Source organism: Trichosurus vulpecula, chromosome 1, assembly GCF_011100635.1.
Source record: "Trichosurus vulpecula isolate mTriVul1 chromosome 1, mTriVul1.pri, whole genome shotgun sequence".
Taxonomy (NCBI): domain Eukaryota; kingdom Metazoa; phylum Chordata; class Mammalia; order Diprotodontia; family Phalangeridae; genus Trichosurus; species Trichosurus vulpecula.
Genome location: NC_050573.1, coordinates 207856996 through 207877558, shown reverse-complemented (window position 1 = coordinate 207877558; position 20563 = coordinate 207856996). Strand labels below are relative to the sequence as shown.

Sequence of the window (20563 nt, the reverse complement as noted above, 5' to 3'; positions counted from 1 at the left end):
GATGATGATGATGATGATGGGTGTATAAGTGTGTGTATGTGTGTGTGTGTGTGTGTGTGTATACAACCCTACTCTCAAGCCCTCTTTAGAACTACAGTTGCATATCTCTAACCAACCAATAGATATATACTAACTAAACTTATCATCTTCTAATCCATCCCCCTCCCCAGACTGCCCCTTTCCCTAAATGTTATACTTTGGTTAGTGGCACTACCACCAACACTGCAGTATCCCAGGCTCAACCTTGGAGTCATCTTCAACTATTCCCTATCATTTACACTACAAATCCAAAGAAATATCTGGTCCTTTTCATTTCTATTGCAGCAATGTGTCTTCTAACTCTCCTTTCTCTGCTCTCACTACAATCAGTGTAGTTCAGGCACTCAACTCTTCCTGACTACACTATTAGAACAGATGCTTAATTTGTCTTCCTACCTTTAGGCTATCCTTTCCCCAATCCATAAGTCAGACAGTTATCTGATTAATATTCCTAAGATATTTATATGGTGCATGACACTTGCCTATTTCAAAACATTCAATGTAACCTTGAGTAACTTCAGACTGACATTCAAAGACTTCTGAAAGTCCACATTTTTTTCATACTGTTTCACTTCATGTGGTCTATTTTCTTAGTCAAACTGGACTACATCTTTATCCTGTTTTCTTGCCCTGTTTGCCCTCATTTTTTTGACTTTTCATAGGCTTCCTGGATTAGATTTTCTCTTCCCCCTCCCCCAACTCTTTGTTTTGAATCACCTTTTTTGCTTCAAGATACAATTTAAAGGCCCAAGAAAGTTACATCTTCCTCCAGGATACTTTCTCTGACTCCCACATATTGGATTTGCAATAATAATATACTTGAATTTATTTTTTTGCATTATCTTACTGTTGTGTGCATCAGAGTTATTTGATATTTGTTTAATTTTCTCCCTTAACTTAAAGCTCTTTGATACGTCTTATCTGTCACATAGAGCTTCTATATACTAGATACTTAGATATATACTTCTATATACTAGATACTTAAAAAAAATGTTTATTTCCCTAGCATTGGTTGTAATGACTTGGATATAGTAGACATTTAATGAAAGTTTGTTGGGTTAATTGGTCACATATGTAAATAATGGAGCAAATAATATTTTTATCCTTCTCTACACATACACACACATACGAAAACCCAATACCAGATATATAGATGATATATAGGTAGGTAATAGACACACAGAGCTGTGAAATTGTTTTTGAAAAAATAACCACTATATAAATGCTAGGAATTATTATTAAAAATTATTAAGAAGTGTAACAATCAAAGGCTACAACCAATCAAAAATCTAAATAATAAAAGACATCTAGTTATAGTTTTAGTCTATTTTTAAATAAGAAAAATCAATACGGGATGGAGAAGAAAAAAAATTAAAGCTGCTTCATCAACAATGACTTAAAATTATATATCCTACGAATTCCCCCTGAAATTATGACAGTGTCATAAATAAATAAGCATGGTTGCATTAAGATTTTCAATTCAATAAATTAGTTTAGGTCAAATTGTATTCAAGTGCAATGCACTTAACTCTGATAAAACACTAACAATAAAGAGCAAAATAATTAGGACCATAATGGATTTCTGAACTTTTTACTTATTCTGAGCTGAAAAAGTAAGACTATTTTATAGGCTATTATCTACATTACAAAATTATCACTTTGGCACACTATCAGTCCATAAAGAGGCCGTGGCTTTGGCAATTGAGAAATGACAAATTTCTTTCCAAAACAGAAATAAAATACTTCACAAGTTCAAACTAGAAGTGAAATTTTAAAAGCACTCTCTCCCCAACACCCTTCTTTTTAAAGAGAAATATATGATATAAAGTTGATGGTTAGTAAAGTCATTTTGTAAACTGACTGCCCAATCAGTAGTGGGATGCAAGACTGACCTTGGATCGTGGTGGTGCTCGAATGTACCATTTACAATCAACTGCCTCAGTAGCAGAAGCTTTTCCTTCCTTCATAATTTGTACAGATTCCACAATTCCTTCAGGTCCACCCATTTCAAACTCACACACTAAATAAAATACCAAAGGAACAAAAAAAGGAACTTCAATAACAACCCAGAATTATTTTCCAAAACAAAAATCAAGACCTTTGGATGTCATGAAATAGCTAGTGTACCAACCTGGTAATGGTTTCAAAACTCCAAGGTCCTTAAAGTCAGGATCTTAAAAATTGAGAAAAAAAAAAACAATTAGTCCTAATCTGTATATTTTACTGAAAGCAATCTATAGACATATTCCCTTTAATAATTCAGGAAACTATCTGAAAGAATTACTATATCTTGATACATCAAATAGCTATTAAAAAGGAATATTTTAAAATTGAATTTGTACCTGATTTATGTTAAAATTAAAAGATTTTCTCAACTCCAAGGAAATTCTCTTCTTTAAGACTTTTTGCTTCTTGATTTCATCATCTAAATATAATGTTGTAAGTGTCAAATACATATGGCACTTTGATGTGTCTTTATGAACTCTAACCAAAAGTAGTCAAAGGTAGGAAAAGCAGTAAGTATACTATACACATTTGCCTTACTGAGTCACTGTGTCAGCTTTGTTCAGATAGTCACTTACATAGATTATGTTCTGATATTCCATACATGATGTTTGTTTCTGTTGTTTGTTTGTTTTTCTGGTTAAGGACAGTATAAACATTTGTGCCCTGTTTCAATTTGCAATCATGCTAATAAAATCTTGGGTTTGGCATTCATAATCTGAGCGATCATTTCCCTTGTCTCAAGACACAATATGCAACCTATAAGGCATTTGTAGCCAACATACAGAAATTCCAAGTTTCTGTTCTGCTGCTGTTGTCATTACATCACATTGTTCCATTTATGGTTCAGTTAAAATACTTGATTCACAATTCCTACAAAATACACAACTCACAAAAATGAACACTTTGGTATATACCATTCAAATTAGACTTGTTGGACTTAAATACCAAACAAAGTAGAGTAGTTTAATAAGACATTATTTCTAGATATTAAGTGTGTGTGTTTGTTGTTGTTGATGATGGTGATGATGTTGTTTGTCTACTGTTTTCAAAGAGGACTGTGACATAAGGAAGGTGATGCCATGACTTGCAAGGGAATTGGATTTAAGTGACAGAGCACTGTGCAAAGTCACCAGCATCACTTTCTTCTCCTGAGCCATCTGAGTCCACTGGCAAGATATAGATCAAGATGACTGGAGATGGCCTTGGATGTCAGGATGACTGGAGATGGCCCCAGATATCAGGTGTGTGTGTAGCCTTCAACTGAATGACAGATGGGATTAATTCAGTGATCTTTACTATTGATATTTGTGGTCAAATCAACAGGTTGCTTAGCTGCAGAAGTCATTACAATACTTGAAACAACTGATTTAGAATGGCTTACATTAGGTTATTTCACCTATTTAGACTAAGCCTAATTCTTCTTTGATTTTGAAATGCTGTGCATCTCAAGTACATTGTAAGTTTATATACAAGCTGTTCTTTCATCTTTATGAGAAATAAAATTTTCTATATGTCCATACCAAAGAAAAAACAAACAAATCCAAAACATGAAGATAGGAAAATTATCAAATACTTTGTCTGTGGTGTCCATTATTACCAATTTCCCTATTTTTGTTGATGCCACTTTCCAGGTCAGTCAGAATCAAAACCAAGTGATCCTCTTTTACTCTTCTCTCTCCTTCATCCCTCATATAAGATCAGTTGCCAAACAGCATCGATTTCACCTCCTCTATGTGTTTAGCATCCATTACCTTCTCTTCATTCACATGGATACCTTTTTAGATTAGGCCTCACACCACCATAGATTTAGAGGTGGAAGAGCCCTTAGAGATAATAAAGTCCAATCCCCTCATTTTATAGATGAAGAATCTATGGCCCAAAGAGGTTCAGTGATTTGCACAGGGAAATACATCTGATTTCTCAAGTGTAATTTGAACCAAGATAGTCCTAACTCCATTTCTACTGTTCAACTTACTATAGTAGCCTTTATCACTTCTCTCCTGAGCTACTATAATGTCACCTAACCTTCCTGTCTCTAGTTTCTCCCTTTTCTAATTTATCCTTCATATAGAAGTCACAATTATATTCCTAAACATATGACCACATGAGTTTAAAAAATATTTATATGTAGAAGTGTCCTTGGTGGTCATCTAGTCAACCCATTTATTTTACAGGCAAGAAAACTAAAACTCAGAGATTTTAAGTGCTTTTCCCAAGGCATCTCAGGCAAAGGCAAGATTCAGATTAAGCTTGCTGATTCCAAATCTATTACTATTTCTGCCACATTATTCTACTTTCATGTCAAATGCCCCTACACAAAAATCTTTACTGGTTTGTTTTACTTTGTCTTATAAGATAAAATGCAAACTTCATAGCCTGCCATTTAAAATCTTCACATATTCTGTATCCTACCTACCTTTTTAATCTTATCCCTCAGTCCTTCCTTTTACTAGGATTGCCTTGCTGAAATGAGGCCTGTTTTAGATTGCTTAACATAGATACATAGTGAATCCAGTCACCCTGGTGGCATGACATTCTTTCGTTCTATTTCATCATTAAGTAAGAGATAGAGGATGGGGTTTGGTGACGCTTAGGTAATGACAGGATAAGAGCAGGGGTCATGAGAAATTACTTCTGAGAGGCAAGATGGTGGAGAAAGCAGTAAATCCCCGTAACTCTTCCATATTCACCTCCAAACAACCATAAATCATAAAACACCCCAAAACAAATCCTAGAATAGCAGAACCAGTGAAAAATGGGGTGAAACAATCTTTTAGCCCAAGAAACTTGGAAGATCAACAAGAAAGGTTTATCTCACTTGGGTGAAAGGGGAGCACATTCCAGGCTAGGAGGCATCCTAGCAAGCCAGCAGCAATCCCTGCCCCCAGCAAATCAATCTGAGATCCTGAGCACCATTGTGGTGGAGCAGGCAAACATCAACACCAGAATTCCCTCATCTGTTTTAGCATAACCAGGGGAATCAGCAGACTCCAGTTCTGAAAACCTATGATTCAGTGTAGCCCCAGGCAAAAAGGCATCCTCAGGGTGACCAGACCTCGTTATGCTTCAGGACAGCCCAAGGCAAACAGGCATCTTATGGTGGCCTGTCATCCATGTCCTTCACTGTAGCCTTGGGGAAACGCAGAAACACCCCAGCATATTCTGGGCCTCAGCATATGCCAGACACCACCAAAAGAACCCAAACAGCCCCAGGTAAGCTACCAGACCACTACAGCCTCCAGAAGTGCCAGTCACTCCCACTCCACCCCTTTTGCACAGCACCAGACATGAGCATTCCCTAGGGCCTCAGGGTAACATCAATGTGGCACTAAGTAAACAGCCAGGGCCTGCAGTCCCTGGCACAAGAAGCCTGAAACAGTGCCCTTTTCTCCGCAGGTATAGACTCAAATTTAAAAGAAAGTGAAAAGGCAAAAAAAAAAAAGATTAGCAAAAAGCAATAAAAAATTAATCTGACCATAGAAAGTTATTATGGTGTCAGGGAAGACCAAGAGAGAAACTAGAGAAACTCAGAAGAGGACAAAAATGTCAAAACACCTGTGGGCAGAACCTCAAAGAAAAATAGGAAGTATTCTCAAGCTCTGAAAGAACTCATGGAAGAGCTCAAAAAGGAGCTTAAAAATCATATAAGAGAGGTAGAAGAAAAAATTGGGAAAAGAAATGAGAGTGATGCAAGAGAATTATGAAAAAAGAGTCAGTAGCTTGGATAACTGATTAAAAGGTAGAGTTGGCCAAATGGAAAATTAGATACAAAAATCCACTGAAGAAAACAGCTTCTAAAAAAGTACAATTGGCCAAATGAAAAGAAAGTTTAAAAAACTTATTGAGAAAAAATAACTCTTTAAAATTTAGAATTGAGCAAGTGGAAGCTAATGACTCTATGAGACATCAAGAATCAATCAAATTCCAAACAATGAAAAAATGGAAGAAAATGTAAAATACCTCACGGGAAAAAAAAATAAACTGACTTGGAAAATAGATCCAGGAGAGACACTTGCAGAATCATTGGACTACCTGAAAGCCATAATCCAAAGGAGGACCTGGACAGTATATTTCAAGAAATTACCAAGGAAAACTATCCTGATGTCCTGGAACCAGAGGGCAAAAAAGGCATTGTAAGAATCCATCCATCACCTCAGGAAAGAAATCCCAAAAGAAACATTTCAAGGAACATTATATCCAAATTCCAGAACTATCAGCTCAAGGAAAATAATACTACAAGTTGCCAGAAAGAAACAATTCAAATATAGGGGAGTCACAATCAGGTTTACACAGGACTTAGTAGCTGCAACATTAAAGAACTGGAGGTCATGGAACATTATATTCCAGAAGGCAAAGGAGCTAGGACTACAACCAAGAATCATTTAAGAAATAGCACAGCCAGAAGGACTATACATAGACAGAGGGTACAGGTATAAGGTGAATTTAAGGGAAGGACATAAAAAATAAGGAATGAGAAAGAGGAGTACAATGGGTACAGAAGGAAGGGAAAGGTAGAACTGGCTAAACTGTTTCACATGAAGAGGCATGAAAGACCGATTACAGTAGAGGGGAACATGGGAGAGTGGGTGACGGGCATTGCTTGAACCTTGATGTCATTATCAGCTCAAAGAGGGAATCATATACACAATTAGTTGAATATACAAATCTATCCCTTTTTTTTATTTTCCATACATTCACTGTAATTTTTAATGGTGTTTCAGAACTTGGCAGACTCTCAGCTGAGCACAACCCTCAGGAGATGAGGCTTTTATGTGAAGGACAGGCAATTCCCAGGGAACAAAACCTCTCTCCAGAGGCTCTCAGGTACCAGACTAGGGGAAAAAGACAGGCAGACCAAGGATGGACTGAGACTTGGAGCATGTAGAGGATTGATCAAAGAGCTTTTAATGGAGCAGAACAGGCATCCAGAAGAGCTGCAGCTATAATTGGAGCTCCCGAAAGGACCGTTTCTTCACAAGCTTAACCTTGTATTTCTGCTTGAACCTGGCTCTTTCCCTAGGCTCAATCATGTTCCTTGGCTGGAAGCTCTTAAATTGGTCCCGAAGAATGTTACCCTCAGGCTTTAGCTTCCTCAAGGAATCGGCCAGTTCGGTGCTGAGCTGCACATCGAAGTCCGGAGATTGACTTTTAAGCTGACCCAGCCTTTGGGGTTTCCTGTCCTCTGCCAGCCACTTTAGTCTCTGTCTCTCTCGCGGCTGGGCCAGCTCCGCAAGTCTCTGTGCCACCAGCAGCCTGATGCCACGGAGCTGGAACACCTCCTGGCACATCTTCCTTGCTGCCCCCTCGGCTGTCTGCTGGGGTCTCAGCTTCCGGGCCTCCTTTTCCCGGCCTCTCCGCTGCTCGGTCTTCTTCTCTGGGCCTGGGGGGCTCTGTGCGCCTGGGAATCCGCATCCTCTCCTTCTGGCTTTGCGGGAGCCACCCCAACGGATTCCTCCAGGAGACCCTCACACAGCTCCTTGAACGCCCACTCTTTGGTGGGGGCCTCAACCACAGCCGAGTTTCTCTTTCACTTTCTGCCCCTGCACTTCTACTTCATGGGCTTCCAGGAGCAGGGCCTGGTGGGCCAGGAATGACAGATTGATTGTAAGAGCCTCCAGAAGGGATCATTTCCACAGCCAGGGCCCGAGAGGGCTTGTTCTATAGGCGCCGAGGTTGCTTTACTCCCTTCTTCTTTTCCAAGAAAAAGGTGTTCTGTCCAACCAAGGGGCGGTCCAGAGCATTGTCCTCAGCCCAAAGGTCATAGGAGGGTCAGCCAGACGTTTCTTCTGGCTCAGAGGGCTTGGTCTTTGGCCCTGGGAGCTGAATCAGCCCGGCCTGGACCTACCTACCGCACGTCCCGGGACAGCTTTCCCTACTGGGCTAAATGCTTCCACAAGCGCTGCTTGCGTTTCAGCTTTATCCCATTGGGGATCTAGTGGGAGAGCATGTTCTTTGGAGAAGGTACTTTGGGATGTGATTGTAAAACCCGGTAAGTCCGAAAAAGGCTTCTTCAGGTCATGATTTATCTTCAAGTCCTTCTCCTTGTGCCCGGTGTCCACAAAGAAGAGATTTTCATCCTGAGTCTCTGAGATCAGGTCCCCGGTCGCGCACTCCTGCAGCCCCCATGTCCTCCAGAAACTTCTCCACCTCCTGCCTCAGCGGCTTCTCAGTGAGACGTCGCCAGCGCCGCTTCTTGTTCTGTGGCCCACGTTGTCACCGCCTCACCGCCCCGGGGTCACCCAAACCGTACCGGAACCACAGGAACCCCGAGTCCCCTGCGTCGCGCTTACCTGCTCCCCCATCTGCCATCTTGCAAAAGGTGGAAAAGTATCTTACCTGACAGGACTTAGGAGGGCAGGAGATCAAGTAAAGAGGGTGGGAGATGGGGGACGTGAGTACTGACAGAAGGGAGGGAAGATAAGGAGAGACAGTAGATAGAAGCAAATATTGTGAGGATGGAAAGTGTGAAAGGAGAGACAAGACAAATAGGAAGAAGAGTAGTATGGAGGGAAATACACAGGCAGTAAACCTAACTGTGAATGCGAACGGGATGAACTCTGGATAATACAGAAGCAGATAGCAGAGTGGATCAAAAACCAGAATCCTACAGTATTTGTTTACAAGAAACACACTTGAAGCAGAGAAACACAGAGTAAAGGTAAGGTGCTGGAGCAGAATGTATTATACTTCAGCTGAAGTTAAAAAAAAAAAAAAAAAAGCAGGGGTAACAATCCTGATTTCAGACAAAGCAAAAGCAAAACTAGACCTAATTAAAAGAGATAAGGAAGGAAACTAGACCTTGCTAAAAGGTGCCATAGGCAATGAAGTAATATCAATACTATACATGTATGCACCGAATGTTATAGCATCCAGATTCTTAAAGGAGAAGTTAAGTGAGTTACCAGAAGAAATAGATAGCAAAACTATACTAGTGGGGGACATTAACTGTCCCCTCTCACAACTTGATAAGCAGAACAAAAAATAAACAAGAAAGAAACTAAAGGAGGTAAGTAGAATATTAGAAAAATTAGATATGATGGACTTTTGGCACAATTGAGACAAAAAGGGGAAAACACCATAAACAAATTAGAAGAGCAAAGAATAGTCTATCTGTCAGATCTATGGAGAGAGGGAAGAACTTATGACCAAGCAAGAGATAGAGAGCATTACAAAATGTAAATTAAGTAATTTCGATTATATTATATTAAAAGGCCATTGTGCAAATAAAACCAATGCAACCAAGATCAGAAGGGAAACAGAAAACTGGAAGTGATATTTACAGCAAATGTCTCTGATAAAGGTCTCATTTCTTAAATATATAGAAAACAGAGTCAAATTTCTAAGAATATAAGCCATTCCCCAATTAATAAATAGATAAAGGATAAGAATAGGATGTTTTCAGATGAAGAAATGAAAGCTATTTATAGCCATATGAAGAAACAGCAACAAAATGATCCAAGTACAAAGGACTCATGAAGGAAAATGATATCCGTATTCAGATAAAGAACTGATGGACTCTGAATGCATATCAAAGCATATTTGCTTTACTTTATCATTTCTTGTGTTTTTTCCCTTTTGATCTATTTCATCTTCCACAACTAGACTAATATAGAAATATTTATATATGATAGCACATGTATAAACTATATCAAAATGCCTACTATTTTCAGGAGAGGGGAGAGGAGGGGAGGAAGGGGTAGGGAGAAAAATTTGGAGTTCAAAATCTTATAAAAATGAATGCTAAAAAATTTCTTGACATGTGTCAGTGGGGAAAAATAGAATACTATATATTTTTTTTAAAAGCAGGGGTCATGACCCAATAAAATGCTAAGACATTGAGGGATTGGAGGGCCTGTTATGAACAAAAAATAGGGAGGTGGAGGCAAGGTGGCAGAGTACAAATTCTCCTAAGCTCTCTCCCAAACCCTTCCAAATACCTTTAAATAATGACTCTACACAAATTCTAGAGTGGTAGAATCCACAAAAAGATGGAGTGAAACTATTTTTCCAGCTCAGGACAACTTAGAAAATTGGCAGGAAAGGTCTGTTGCACCAGGGTGAGAGAGGAGTGCACCAGCATAGACCTGGTCCCACCAAACCAGGAGCAGACTTTGGGAGCCACTGATTCAGCAGCTGCTTACAGAGATCTCAGCCCACAGACAGTAAGGAGGTTGAACAACTGGTCAGAAGGAAATTATGGTGATCTTTTTGCTGCAGCTAGGCACAGGACTCTGTTGCTTTGCCCATTCTTGGATTGGGGTTGCAGTGCTGGGTGGCAGTCACAGGGTGAGGAAGAATACTAGAACACCAGAGCTTGCAGCCACAGTAGAACAGTGACCCTCCTTAAAGTTCCAGGGCGGAAAAGAGTGATTATGACCTCAGATAATTACTAGCTATGTGACCCTGCAAATCATTTAACCTCTGTTTGTCTCAGTTTTTAATCTGTAAAGTAAGGATAACATTAATACTTTCCTCCTAGGTTGTTGTGATGATCAAATGAGATAATATTTGCAAAGTGGTTTGCACAATGCTTGTTCCATAGTAGGTGTTTAATAAATGCTTGTTTCCTTCCTTCTATTAAGTGGAAGGCATTGTTGTATATGCTGTTATCAAAAATGGCTTTTAGCATTTATCAGTTTCACTAGATAATTGTTATTTTTCATTCTGTTTGGTTTGTGTAAATGCAGTCATAGTTATCTGTAACACAATGTTGACTAAATTTTACTAAAATTTTCCAACTTAGGGAAATTTTTTGCTCCTCTTTGGTTAGATTCTTACATGACAGTCTTTCTGTGGAAAGAAGTTATATTCTGTCTTCTTGCATGAGGAAAATATATTTTAATAACTTATAGAAGACAGTTCAGTGAGAAATGCCAACTTAGAGAACTGGACACATTTTATGTTTGCCTCTGTAGTTACATCAAGAACTCTGCTGGTCAAAATATAAAGAAAATTTGAGAAAGATAGGAAATAGACCAAATTTCTACAATTCTATTTGAAATAAGTCTTGATGTGAAGGATATAAGTAGAATATACAACCAGAAACTATTATAAATAAAGATTATGTTCAGTAACCAGACAATTTGCAAGAGTGTTAGAAGAAAGATCAGAAAAGAAAGAAAAGTAGTTCTCACATACACAGTGGCCTCCAAATGAAATGGTGTACTCTCTCTCTCTCTCTCTCTCTCTCTCTCTGTCTCTCTCTTTGTCTCTGCTTCTCCATCCCTTTCTCTGTCTGTTTCTCTGTCTTTCTGTCTGTCTCTCTTTCCCTCTATCTTTTTACCTCCCTATCTCTGTCTTTCTCTTCCTTCCTCCTCTCAATTATAATGCAAAATCGAAAAAGAAGTAATAAGTTTTTCACATGTTATTCTTTGCATGTAGAGATGATGCTACTGCCCCCATTTTTGTCATTTTTTCTAGTAATAATGATCGGTTTTCATTTCTCCATTCATACTCTCTTCTAAACCTCTTTCCAACAAATACACACACACACACACACACACACACACACACACACACACACACACACACAGAGTGGTGTTAATGTGATTAAAGATCTCCCCAGCCCATTAATCCCATTAACAGGTCTCAGGTGGATCTAATTCAGGGAAGCTTGATTAGGAGAGTCTTGTTTGTAGGAAGGCCCCCACACTTTTGCTAATTAGGTCCTGAGGGATATGAAGACCTTGGGCTCTAAAACGGGTATATATACTCTGAGGGTAGCCATTAAGCTCTCTCTCTGAATTCTGAGAGGTGTTGGCCACAGGCAAGCAAACAGGATTTGTGAGTGAGTATTTATAAGAAGGCCTTAGCAGAGGGGAAGGTTATGGGATGGCTTGGGTCCCTGCTGTGATATTGTGTTTTGAGTTACTTGCTGTTATGATAAAGTGAGCTTACTGGTTTTGGGATATAATTGCTGCTATGTTGAATTGGAGTTATTGGTTTTAGAATTTGATCCTCTGGTGTCTGAATAAATGTTTTAACTCTCCTGCCTTCTATATGGATAGTCTCTTATATTTTGCGATACAGAACTACACAGGTATGTTCACAGTCACCACTGATATTGTGACACTTGTCTTATTGATACACACACATATGTCGATAGCTGAATTTATAATGAAGCTATTTTCTTCCTGCATCCCTTTCTATATTCATCTTTCCAAATCATATGAGTATTTCTAGGTCCATCCTAGGTTTTCTACCATCTCCCTGAAAAATTCTCTGAGAACTCAGATCCTCATGGACTTCTCTTTAGAGTAACTTATATATCTGTATGATACATTTTGCCACATGATCATATGAAATATTATTTTCTAATTGTTTTGGGTTCCTATGTCTTATATCCTCTCCAAAATTTGAAGTTCTAATGTAGTATTTTCTGTGTGATATAGGGCACAAATGTCAAACTCCTGTGATAGCTACAAAACTCTTGACTGTGCCTGAATAAGATTAAAGTATAATTGGGACATGCTTAATGAAATAAATAAGAAATACAATATAGACAATGTTAATTTGTGATTTTCTTTTTTTTTTTCTTTTTGGCAGGGCAATCGGGGTTAAGTGACTTGCCCAAGGTCACACAGCTAGTACATGTGTCAAGTGTCTGAGGTCGCATTTGAACTCAGGTCCTCCTGACTCCAGGGCCGGTGCTTTACTCACTGCGCCACCTAGCTGCCCATTTTGTGATTTTCTAAGTCAATATGTGGCAGGTAGAAATCTTTTATTTTTGAATTGGCTACCACTGATACAGAGTACTTCTGTTACCTCTATAAAGGGTAGTACAAGGCTAAACACATAGTAGGCACTTAGCAAACACTTCAATTTAACTAAATTAAAACTGACAAATACAAGAGGCAATGTGGTAAACTGGTGAAATCACTAGACCAAAAATAAATAATATATCTTCTCATTCAGGCTCTACCACTTACAAAGCTGTTTGACCTTACACCATTAACTAAACCTTTCTGAAGCTCATTTGTTAAATAAGAAGGCTGAATTAAATAATTTCTAAATACCCTTCTCCTTCTACAAACCCAATTCAGTTTTTTTTCAAGTCAACTTAATTCAATTCATCTAACTTTTCTAGATCACCTACTATGTGCCAGGAAAACTTTTGAATTAACTTATTAATACTACAATTAAATTTAGTTCAGTAGAGTGTTCTGCACACATGGACTATAAATAAACATTATTAACTTAACTGATGGGTAAAAAGTGGCATATGTTTACACAGTTCAAAAATAATGTGCTATGCAAAAAGTTCTCTGTTCACGGGTGGCCCCTCACGGTGCCTAAAAGAACTTATGAGGCACCTTGGAATATTTTACGTTTTTGAAAGAAAGGAAGCTATATTCAACATCTGTTGAATACTACATGAACTAGTAGTTCAAGATAATTCAGTTTCGACATTAATTTTCACTATGATCTTCTCTATTGTTTGAAATAGGTTTTTATTTATTTGTATTTAGCTAGGTGGCACAGTGAATATAGTTCTCTACCTGGAGTTTAGAAGACCTGAATCAAAAAATCTGGCCTCAGATGTTTACTAACTATGTGACCTTGGGCATGTCACTTAAGCCTGTTTGCCTCAGTTTCCTCATCTATAAAATGAGCTGGAGAAGAAAATGGAAAACTACTCCAGTATCTTTGCCAAGAAAAGCCCAAATGGGGTCACAAAGAGGAAACAACTGACTACTACTACACTTTCAAATAGGCCAATAAATTCTTGCTCTCTTTTGAAAGATCATACCTATTCAAAGCTGAGTTTTTGGCAGTTGTGATAAAAACCAAATAACTTTCAGAATATCAGTTTGAAATGGGAAGTAAGAATAGTGGTATTCAATATGATGCCAAAGTTTGAGAAGCTATGCAGTGCTCAATAGACGACCTCTTCACATTAATAATTAATTGTGATCATCTAAGAGTGAAATAAACATCTTTTGTTTTTCCTTTCAATGAATGTGTATTATTTTTACAAGTAGCTACTAAGTTGTTAGGATATATAAATATGTATATATATTTACACACACACATATATGTGTGTGTATATATGTGTGTGTTTGTATATATGTACATATATGTATCTATCACATATACGCATGCATATATGCGCGTGTGTTGTGTATAGGTATGTGTGTGCATTATATAACTTCCTTATGAAAACTTTTCTGATCCTCCAGTTCCTCATGCCTTCGCCCCCAAAACAACATTGTATTTATTTTTAGAAAAAAATTTATATATATTTATATATGTACATGTCGCCTCTCTTGATGGGATATAAGCATTTTGAGGGCAGGGCCTGTTCTATTTTCATCATTATATTCCAACATCTAGTACTTGATGTGGCACATAGCAAGAATTTGGTGAATGCTTACAGTTTGTTTATTTGATCAACTGATTAAAGTTCTGGTGCCACAGAAATGACATTGTAGGAAAAGAAATTTATCTTGCATGCATATTCTAGCTGTGTGGATGAAGCTGCATGGAGCAAGAGTAGCAGCTGTCTGCCTCTACACATAGAAATACTCTAAGAACCATAAAAGATATTCCTGCATTGCTACTTATTCTGAACATGATATCCAGCTCCCTGGTTCACTGAATTGTTTGTAGAGCAGCAATATAGACTATCTTGAGAATATGTGGCTTTTCTGTAAGATTTTTCTGGCTGCCGGGATGATTTCTTCCTTTGGGCTCTCAGAGCCCTGTGCTTCATTTTGCCCATGTGCAAGTTCATGTGTCTTGTCTGTGGCATATTTCTGATAAGTTGTATTATGTGTCATAGCACAGAGTGTTAGGCATAATAGCCACTTAATAAATGTCTGCTGAATTGAACAGAAGTGGTCAGTGTCTCAGGAGAGGATTTTATAATCTGCCTGTGAAATCCATAGAATAACTGGATTTCTTTATTAAAAAGCAAAACCAAAAACACAATTGTCTGGCTTTACTGTCAAGAAGATGAGGTCAGATGTTTCTAGTACTTTCTAAAATAGTCTGCTCAGCACATGCTCAGCACAAATTGGTGAGCACTCATACATGTGGCCCACAAGAAGTTAGTGGATTGGATGAAATAACCTGTAATGTCCTTCCTAGCTCTATATGCTATAATCTTAAGAGTATACCATGAAATACATTTCCATATCAACCCAAAGGGTTTAGACAAATATTTACAACACACCAAATAAATACGTGGCACTATTCCAAGGACTGGGAGAGATGAAAAGGTGAAACAACAAGTTGCCACTGCCTTCATGGACCTTACAATCTAGAAATGGTGAAGTTTATGCCCAACTGATAGAAGTACAAAATGAAAAGTGGTTAGAGATTTAAACCAAGAGAATACTTAGACTAAAAACATTATAACTGAGTGGGAGGAATCAGCTCAGGATTTCTGAGGGAGATGACATTTGGCCTTTAAAAAATGGGTAGGATTTTATTAAGCAGAGACAGAGGAGGAGGTGGGATTGACATTACAGGCATTAGGAACAGCTTTAGCACAGGAATAGAAGAGGAATAGTGAGGAGGGGCCAGTGTGGAGGTTAGTGAATTGTAGAGTTTGTAGCTTGGACTATATAGGGTACCATAACTAGGGTAGAAAAGCTGAGGCTTTGCCTCATGATTGTTAGAGGATGAAAATAGGAGCATCCTTCATGGTTCTTTCCTTTCCTCATCTGCCATATTCAAAGTTTGCAGCAGCAGATCTAATCATCATTGTGCTTCTTCCCCTAAGCAACAACTTTTTAATCATTGTAGAAATCCAGGGTATTCCTTTCACTCATCCCACCTCCCAGCCCTGTCCACATGCCACCTGAAAATATCTTTAGCTAGTCATAGCTCATGGAGTACTATTAGATAAGAATGAGGAAAGTAGGGTGGTGTTTCTTGATTGAGAGCTTCAAATATTAAGCTAAGAAGGTGGAATTTTATTCAGAATGTAATGGGGAACCACTGACTGGCTTGGAACATTGAAGAAATGTAATAAGATTTATGAATAAAAAGTTTAATCTGCTAACAATTTGAAAGAAGAATTCTACAGCTGAAGAGTACAAGTAGAGCTATTGACTAAGAGGTTACTACTATATTCCTATCCATGAAATAGAAATAAAGTGAAAAAATAGGCAAATATTTAAAGAATCGAAGCAAAATCTTGATGTTTGTCTGGATTACCTAAGTATATTTAATCAGTGTTTCATTTTGCTTGCAATATTTGGCCAAATATTTTTCTTCTCAATTGTCTTCTTGTTATACAAAATAAATCACAAGTAAAATGCAGATAAACCAAATGAACTAAATGGATGTGTCTGCTTTGATGTTCAGAAAATGTCAACAATTAAGTGAAATAATCTAAGGCCAATGTCTCACAGCAAAATAGCTCTCACTTGAATGCAGAAAAAAGAATGACTATTCTGGAAGCAATTAGTGTTTCAATAACAAAAGGGAATGAAGACTTCAGGATCAATTTGTGTTCCTTAATCATCCCATCTATTTTTCCTTACAATTATAATATTCCAGGCCTTCCCCCCCACCCCCCAGCCTTAGTACTTAAATATCAAATGCACCAGGCCCTGTAAGGCCTCTGAAATCTATTTATTTAAATACCAGAGGCAAGGACAGTAATAGCATAAAGACTTATTTTTCTTCTCCCCAATTTGTAAAGTAGGATAATATATGTATATACATATTTTTATTTATGTATGCATATGTATTCTTCAATTCTGAGAATTTTCTGAAAATGCATGTGTGTGTGTGTGTGTGTGTGTGTGTGTGTGTGTGTGAAAGATAATAGAAATGGAAGGAAGAGAGAACAGAAGAGGAGAAAAAAAATGAGAGGAAGAAGTGAATTTTATTTATTTTTTGTATCTGTACTTTTTCAAATTTTGGGTACAAAGTCTACAATTCTGTGTTCTTTTTAAAGTAACTGAGAAAAGTCAGGAAAATTGCATTTGTGTTTCTCTACTAAGATGTCCTAAATATTCTAACACTCCAGCAATACATTTTTGTATCATTCTTAGAGACTGACTCAATCACTCAGGGCTATATCTTGTTTCTCAAAGTTGCCCCCTATCAAGAAGGCTTTTTTGTCTAAATGGGCACAGGGAAAATAAGGAACTTCCTGTCAGAGCCATTTGTTGGGGAAACTGAGAAATAGGCAGGTCTTCAATATATACCCAGTCCTCTTTTTGTCTTGAATTAACCAACTGAATTCAAACATTTAGTAAGCATCTATTGTATACAGAGACCTGTGGTAGATAGATATTGGAGAAGACACAAAGTTTAGAGAAGTCTTGGTCTCTTGACTTTATGGAGCTTATGTAATACAAGGAAAATTAGGAACCCCTGAGAAACCCCTAGCTACTGACAAGCACTCCCAGAAAGAATGGACTCAGATATCTTTGGCATTTAGCAAACCCCCTGGGACTCCATGACTCCACCAAGGAATGTCAATAGATAGGACCATCCCTCTGAAGGATAACCTGGCAGACCCTTTCTAGCAGATATCCTTGGGGCTCCGTGACTCCACCAAGGAATGTAAATGAGATTATCCTACTAGTACGATAACCTGACTGAATCTTTTGATCAGCCAGGACCTTTGTTCCTGTTCCCCCCTGCCCTGTGCCCCCATATCCTATATAAGCCAAGCCATCACCCCAACACATTGCCATTGTTTTGTGGTGCCATACCCCAATGGCCGCCGGCTAATAAATTCTCCACTTAAAACTTATATTCTGTGGTGTGTCTCGCTCGCTTCTGGTACAACACTTACATTATAGTCAGTAGTCCCAGGGCCTCTTATCTCTAGAGATATAGAATAATGATAGTTTTGTCTCTACAGTCAGAGACGGAAAGAGGAGAGAGAGATAACTATAAATGTAACCTTTCTCACCATAACTTCTCAATGATGATCGTTTTTCAAGTGATTTTTTTTCTCTATTTATCCATGTTTCTTCTAATCTTTTGTCTGGTGTTAAATTTTATTGTTAATCTAATACAGTACAAATGTTCTCAAGTCACACTTGCATTTTTCACAGCCTTTGTTTTGCAAAAAATGCCAAACTAAACCAAAGCAAACCATTTTTTTCAAAGCTCGTATTATAGGGAATTATAGTTAAGACAAAAGTAGACAAAACTTTAAAAAAATCTATATTAAAAGGAACAGAACTAGGTGTTTAAAGAGGTATAGTGGTTTCTCACAATTTCAAGTCAACTAGAAGCATGACATCAGTAGATTCCACAATGATGTTCAATGATGCAACATTCTATGCAACATACAGACAGGCTCACTTGCCCTTAGATCACAGTTTAAGACCTGTTCATTTGTGCAGGCTCTAGCAGAATATTTAGTCTTGCTCATTTTTCTATTATTCTCAGATACAATCACTTAAGATGATTTTATTAAAATGTGTAAAAAAATAATTCAAGTCCTTCAAATGAATAGTGCTCCAAAGGTAATGTTATTTTAGTAGTAGTATAATTTATAAAATTCATTAATTAGGAAGATGTGAACAGAGCTCTGTCTATCAGGTGGGGGTAGAGAAGAACAAAATCAATTTCTCCCTCCAGATCTCTCCATTTATATTAATAGCACTATCATTTATCAAGCACATAGACCAAAATTTTAGAAATATATTTGATTCTCCCCTTTCCCTCATATCCAATACCCAGTCAAAAAGTATTATAAATTCTTCTTTCATTATGTTTGATCAATTACCTTTCTTTTTCTGAAACTCACATTAACCATTCAGATTAGCCTTTTCCGAATTCTTTCTGCCTCTATCTATCTATTGATCTCCAGTATATTCTCTCACCTTCCTCAATGACCTCAGGTTCTGGCTTATCATTTATTTATCATCTATACCCTACCATATTTCTCAGTAACATTAGTATGCATATGAACAAATACTTAAATACTTTGATCTCAATGTTTTCTAACCTACTCGTTACTAGTGCTTTGGATTAAAGTTGAATGTACCAATTCTTTCAATTTTATCCACCTAAGTTGTATTGTTAGTAACCTAGGATCAGGGAGGTGATTGGCAATTAATAGGCTTGAGAATGTCCAGAAAAGTCTAAAGAAGATGGGAGAGTGAAATATATGAGAAAGGTGGAGGGGAAAGAAGGGAAAGTAACAAAGAGTAGAGGACTGGTCTGTCCATGAGTTCAGGAAGTCTGTCCTTGAAGGACATTCATCTGCATGCCCTTGGATGTTTGTTGGGGAAAGACAATAACCAAAAAGGAGGTGTTAATGTGAAAAGACTCAGTATGAAGCAGGCAGGGGAATACATATGAGCTTGTGTATCAGTAAGGCAAGATTCATGACCTTGAGGATGACCATGAACATGCCTGTATGGTTCAGAATCGCAAAGTACGAAAAATTCCCTAGGTAGAAGGCAGAGAAAGTATAACATTTATTTCAGGGGATCCCATCCCAAGATCAGTAACTCCAATTCAATATAGTAGTAATTATATTCCAAAACCAGTAAGCCTACCTCAATGTAGCAACAAGGAAATTATAACAGTATTATGGCAAGGAACCAAGTCATCCTGTAACCTTTCCCTCTGCTGGGTCCTCCCCATAAACACTCATGAATCCTGTCTGCTTGCCTGTGTTCACTTCCTCCCTCAGTTTTCTGGTCTCAGCAGCTCCCTGGTTTCCACTCTCTGCTCTTCGCTCCCTCTGCAGCTTTGTTGACTCTGATTTCCTGCTGCTTCTCCTTGGGCTGAATTCCCACTTCTGAATCCTTTGCATATTCTGAGTTATATGGCTACCTTCTGGGTATATGTACTATTTTTAGGGCCCAAGGGATTCCTGTCTTTTGTGACCTAATTAGCAAAAGGGTGTAGGCCTGGGGCTTTGAACCTAGTAAGTAAAGGGTGTAGGCCTGTTTACAATCAAGCCTCTCCTAATCAAGTTTCCCTTAACTGGTTCCACCTGAGAAACTTCCCTTAACTAGCTCCACCTGAGGCCTATTGAATGGGTAGGGAAAGATCTTTAATCACATTATCACCACAGCTAGCTATATTGCATGCCAGAGTCTCTGGAGGTTGTGATAGGCAATGGAGTGGAAGTCCACTCTATAATATAGGTCAAGAGGGAAGCAGAGCACAGAATGACAATCTGTGAGGTAGAGGAAAGGATGCATCCTCTAGATTGCTAGGGAAAGTATGTCCCCTGTAAAAAAAAAAAGGGTGGGGAGTATATGCCTGGATGTCAATACACTGGGGAAAATGGATAGATAGCCTTGGCCTGGTTATGGTTTTGTCTTCTCAACATCTCTATCTTTACATACACATTTTACACAAATTACTAGAAAGTAATCTAAATTAAGCAAAATCTTTGCCACTTAAGAATTACTTTGAATATTAAATATACATAGAATAATTTTTTTTATTAACAATCTGGATTTGGAAAAAAAAATATGTGAGTTACAAAGAAAAGCTTCAGTTGACCTAAATTACTTGACCTAAAATTCTTTGCCATCATCTATAATTTACTATGCTTTCTTAAGTCAAATGTCACTTG

At 37.9% G+C, this 20563-nt stretch overlaps 1 protein-coding gene and 1 pseudogene across 1 annotated transcript in view; both read right to left on the bottom strand.

Moving 5' to 3' along the window:
* Window positions 1–20563, bottom strand: part of NETO1 (neuropilin and tolloid like 1) — a 209494-nt gene that overhangs the window by 71073 nt on the left and 117858 nt on the right. Inside the window, exons 5-6 of the mRNA XM_036742188.1 lie at window positions 2171–2212; window positions 1932–2059 (exon numbers count right to left, since the gene is read on the bottom strand). Coding sequence (XP_036598083.1) covers window positions 1932–2059; window positions 2171–2212 — 170 coding nt within the window. The remainder of the gene's footprint in view (window positions 1–1931; window positions 2060–2170; window positions 2213–20563) is intronic.
* LOC118834757 lies at window positions 6987–8355 on the bottom strand (annotated as a pseudogene).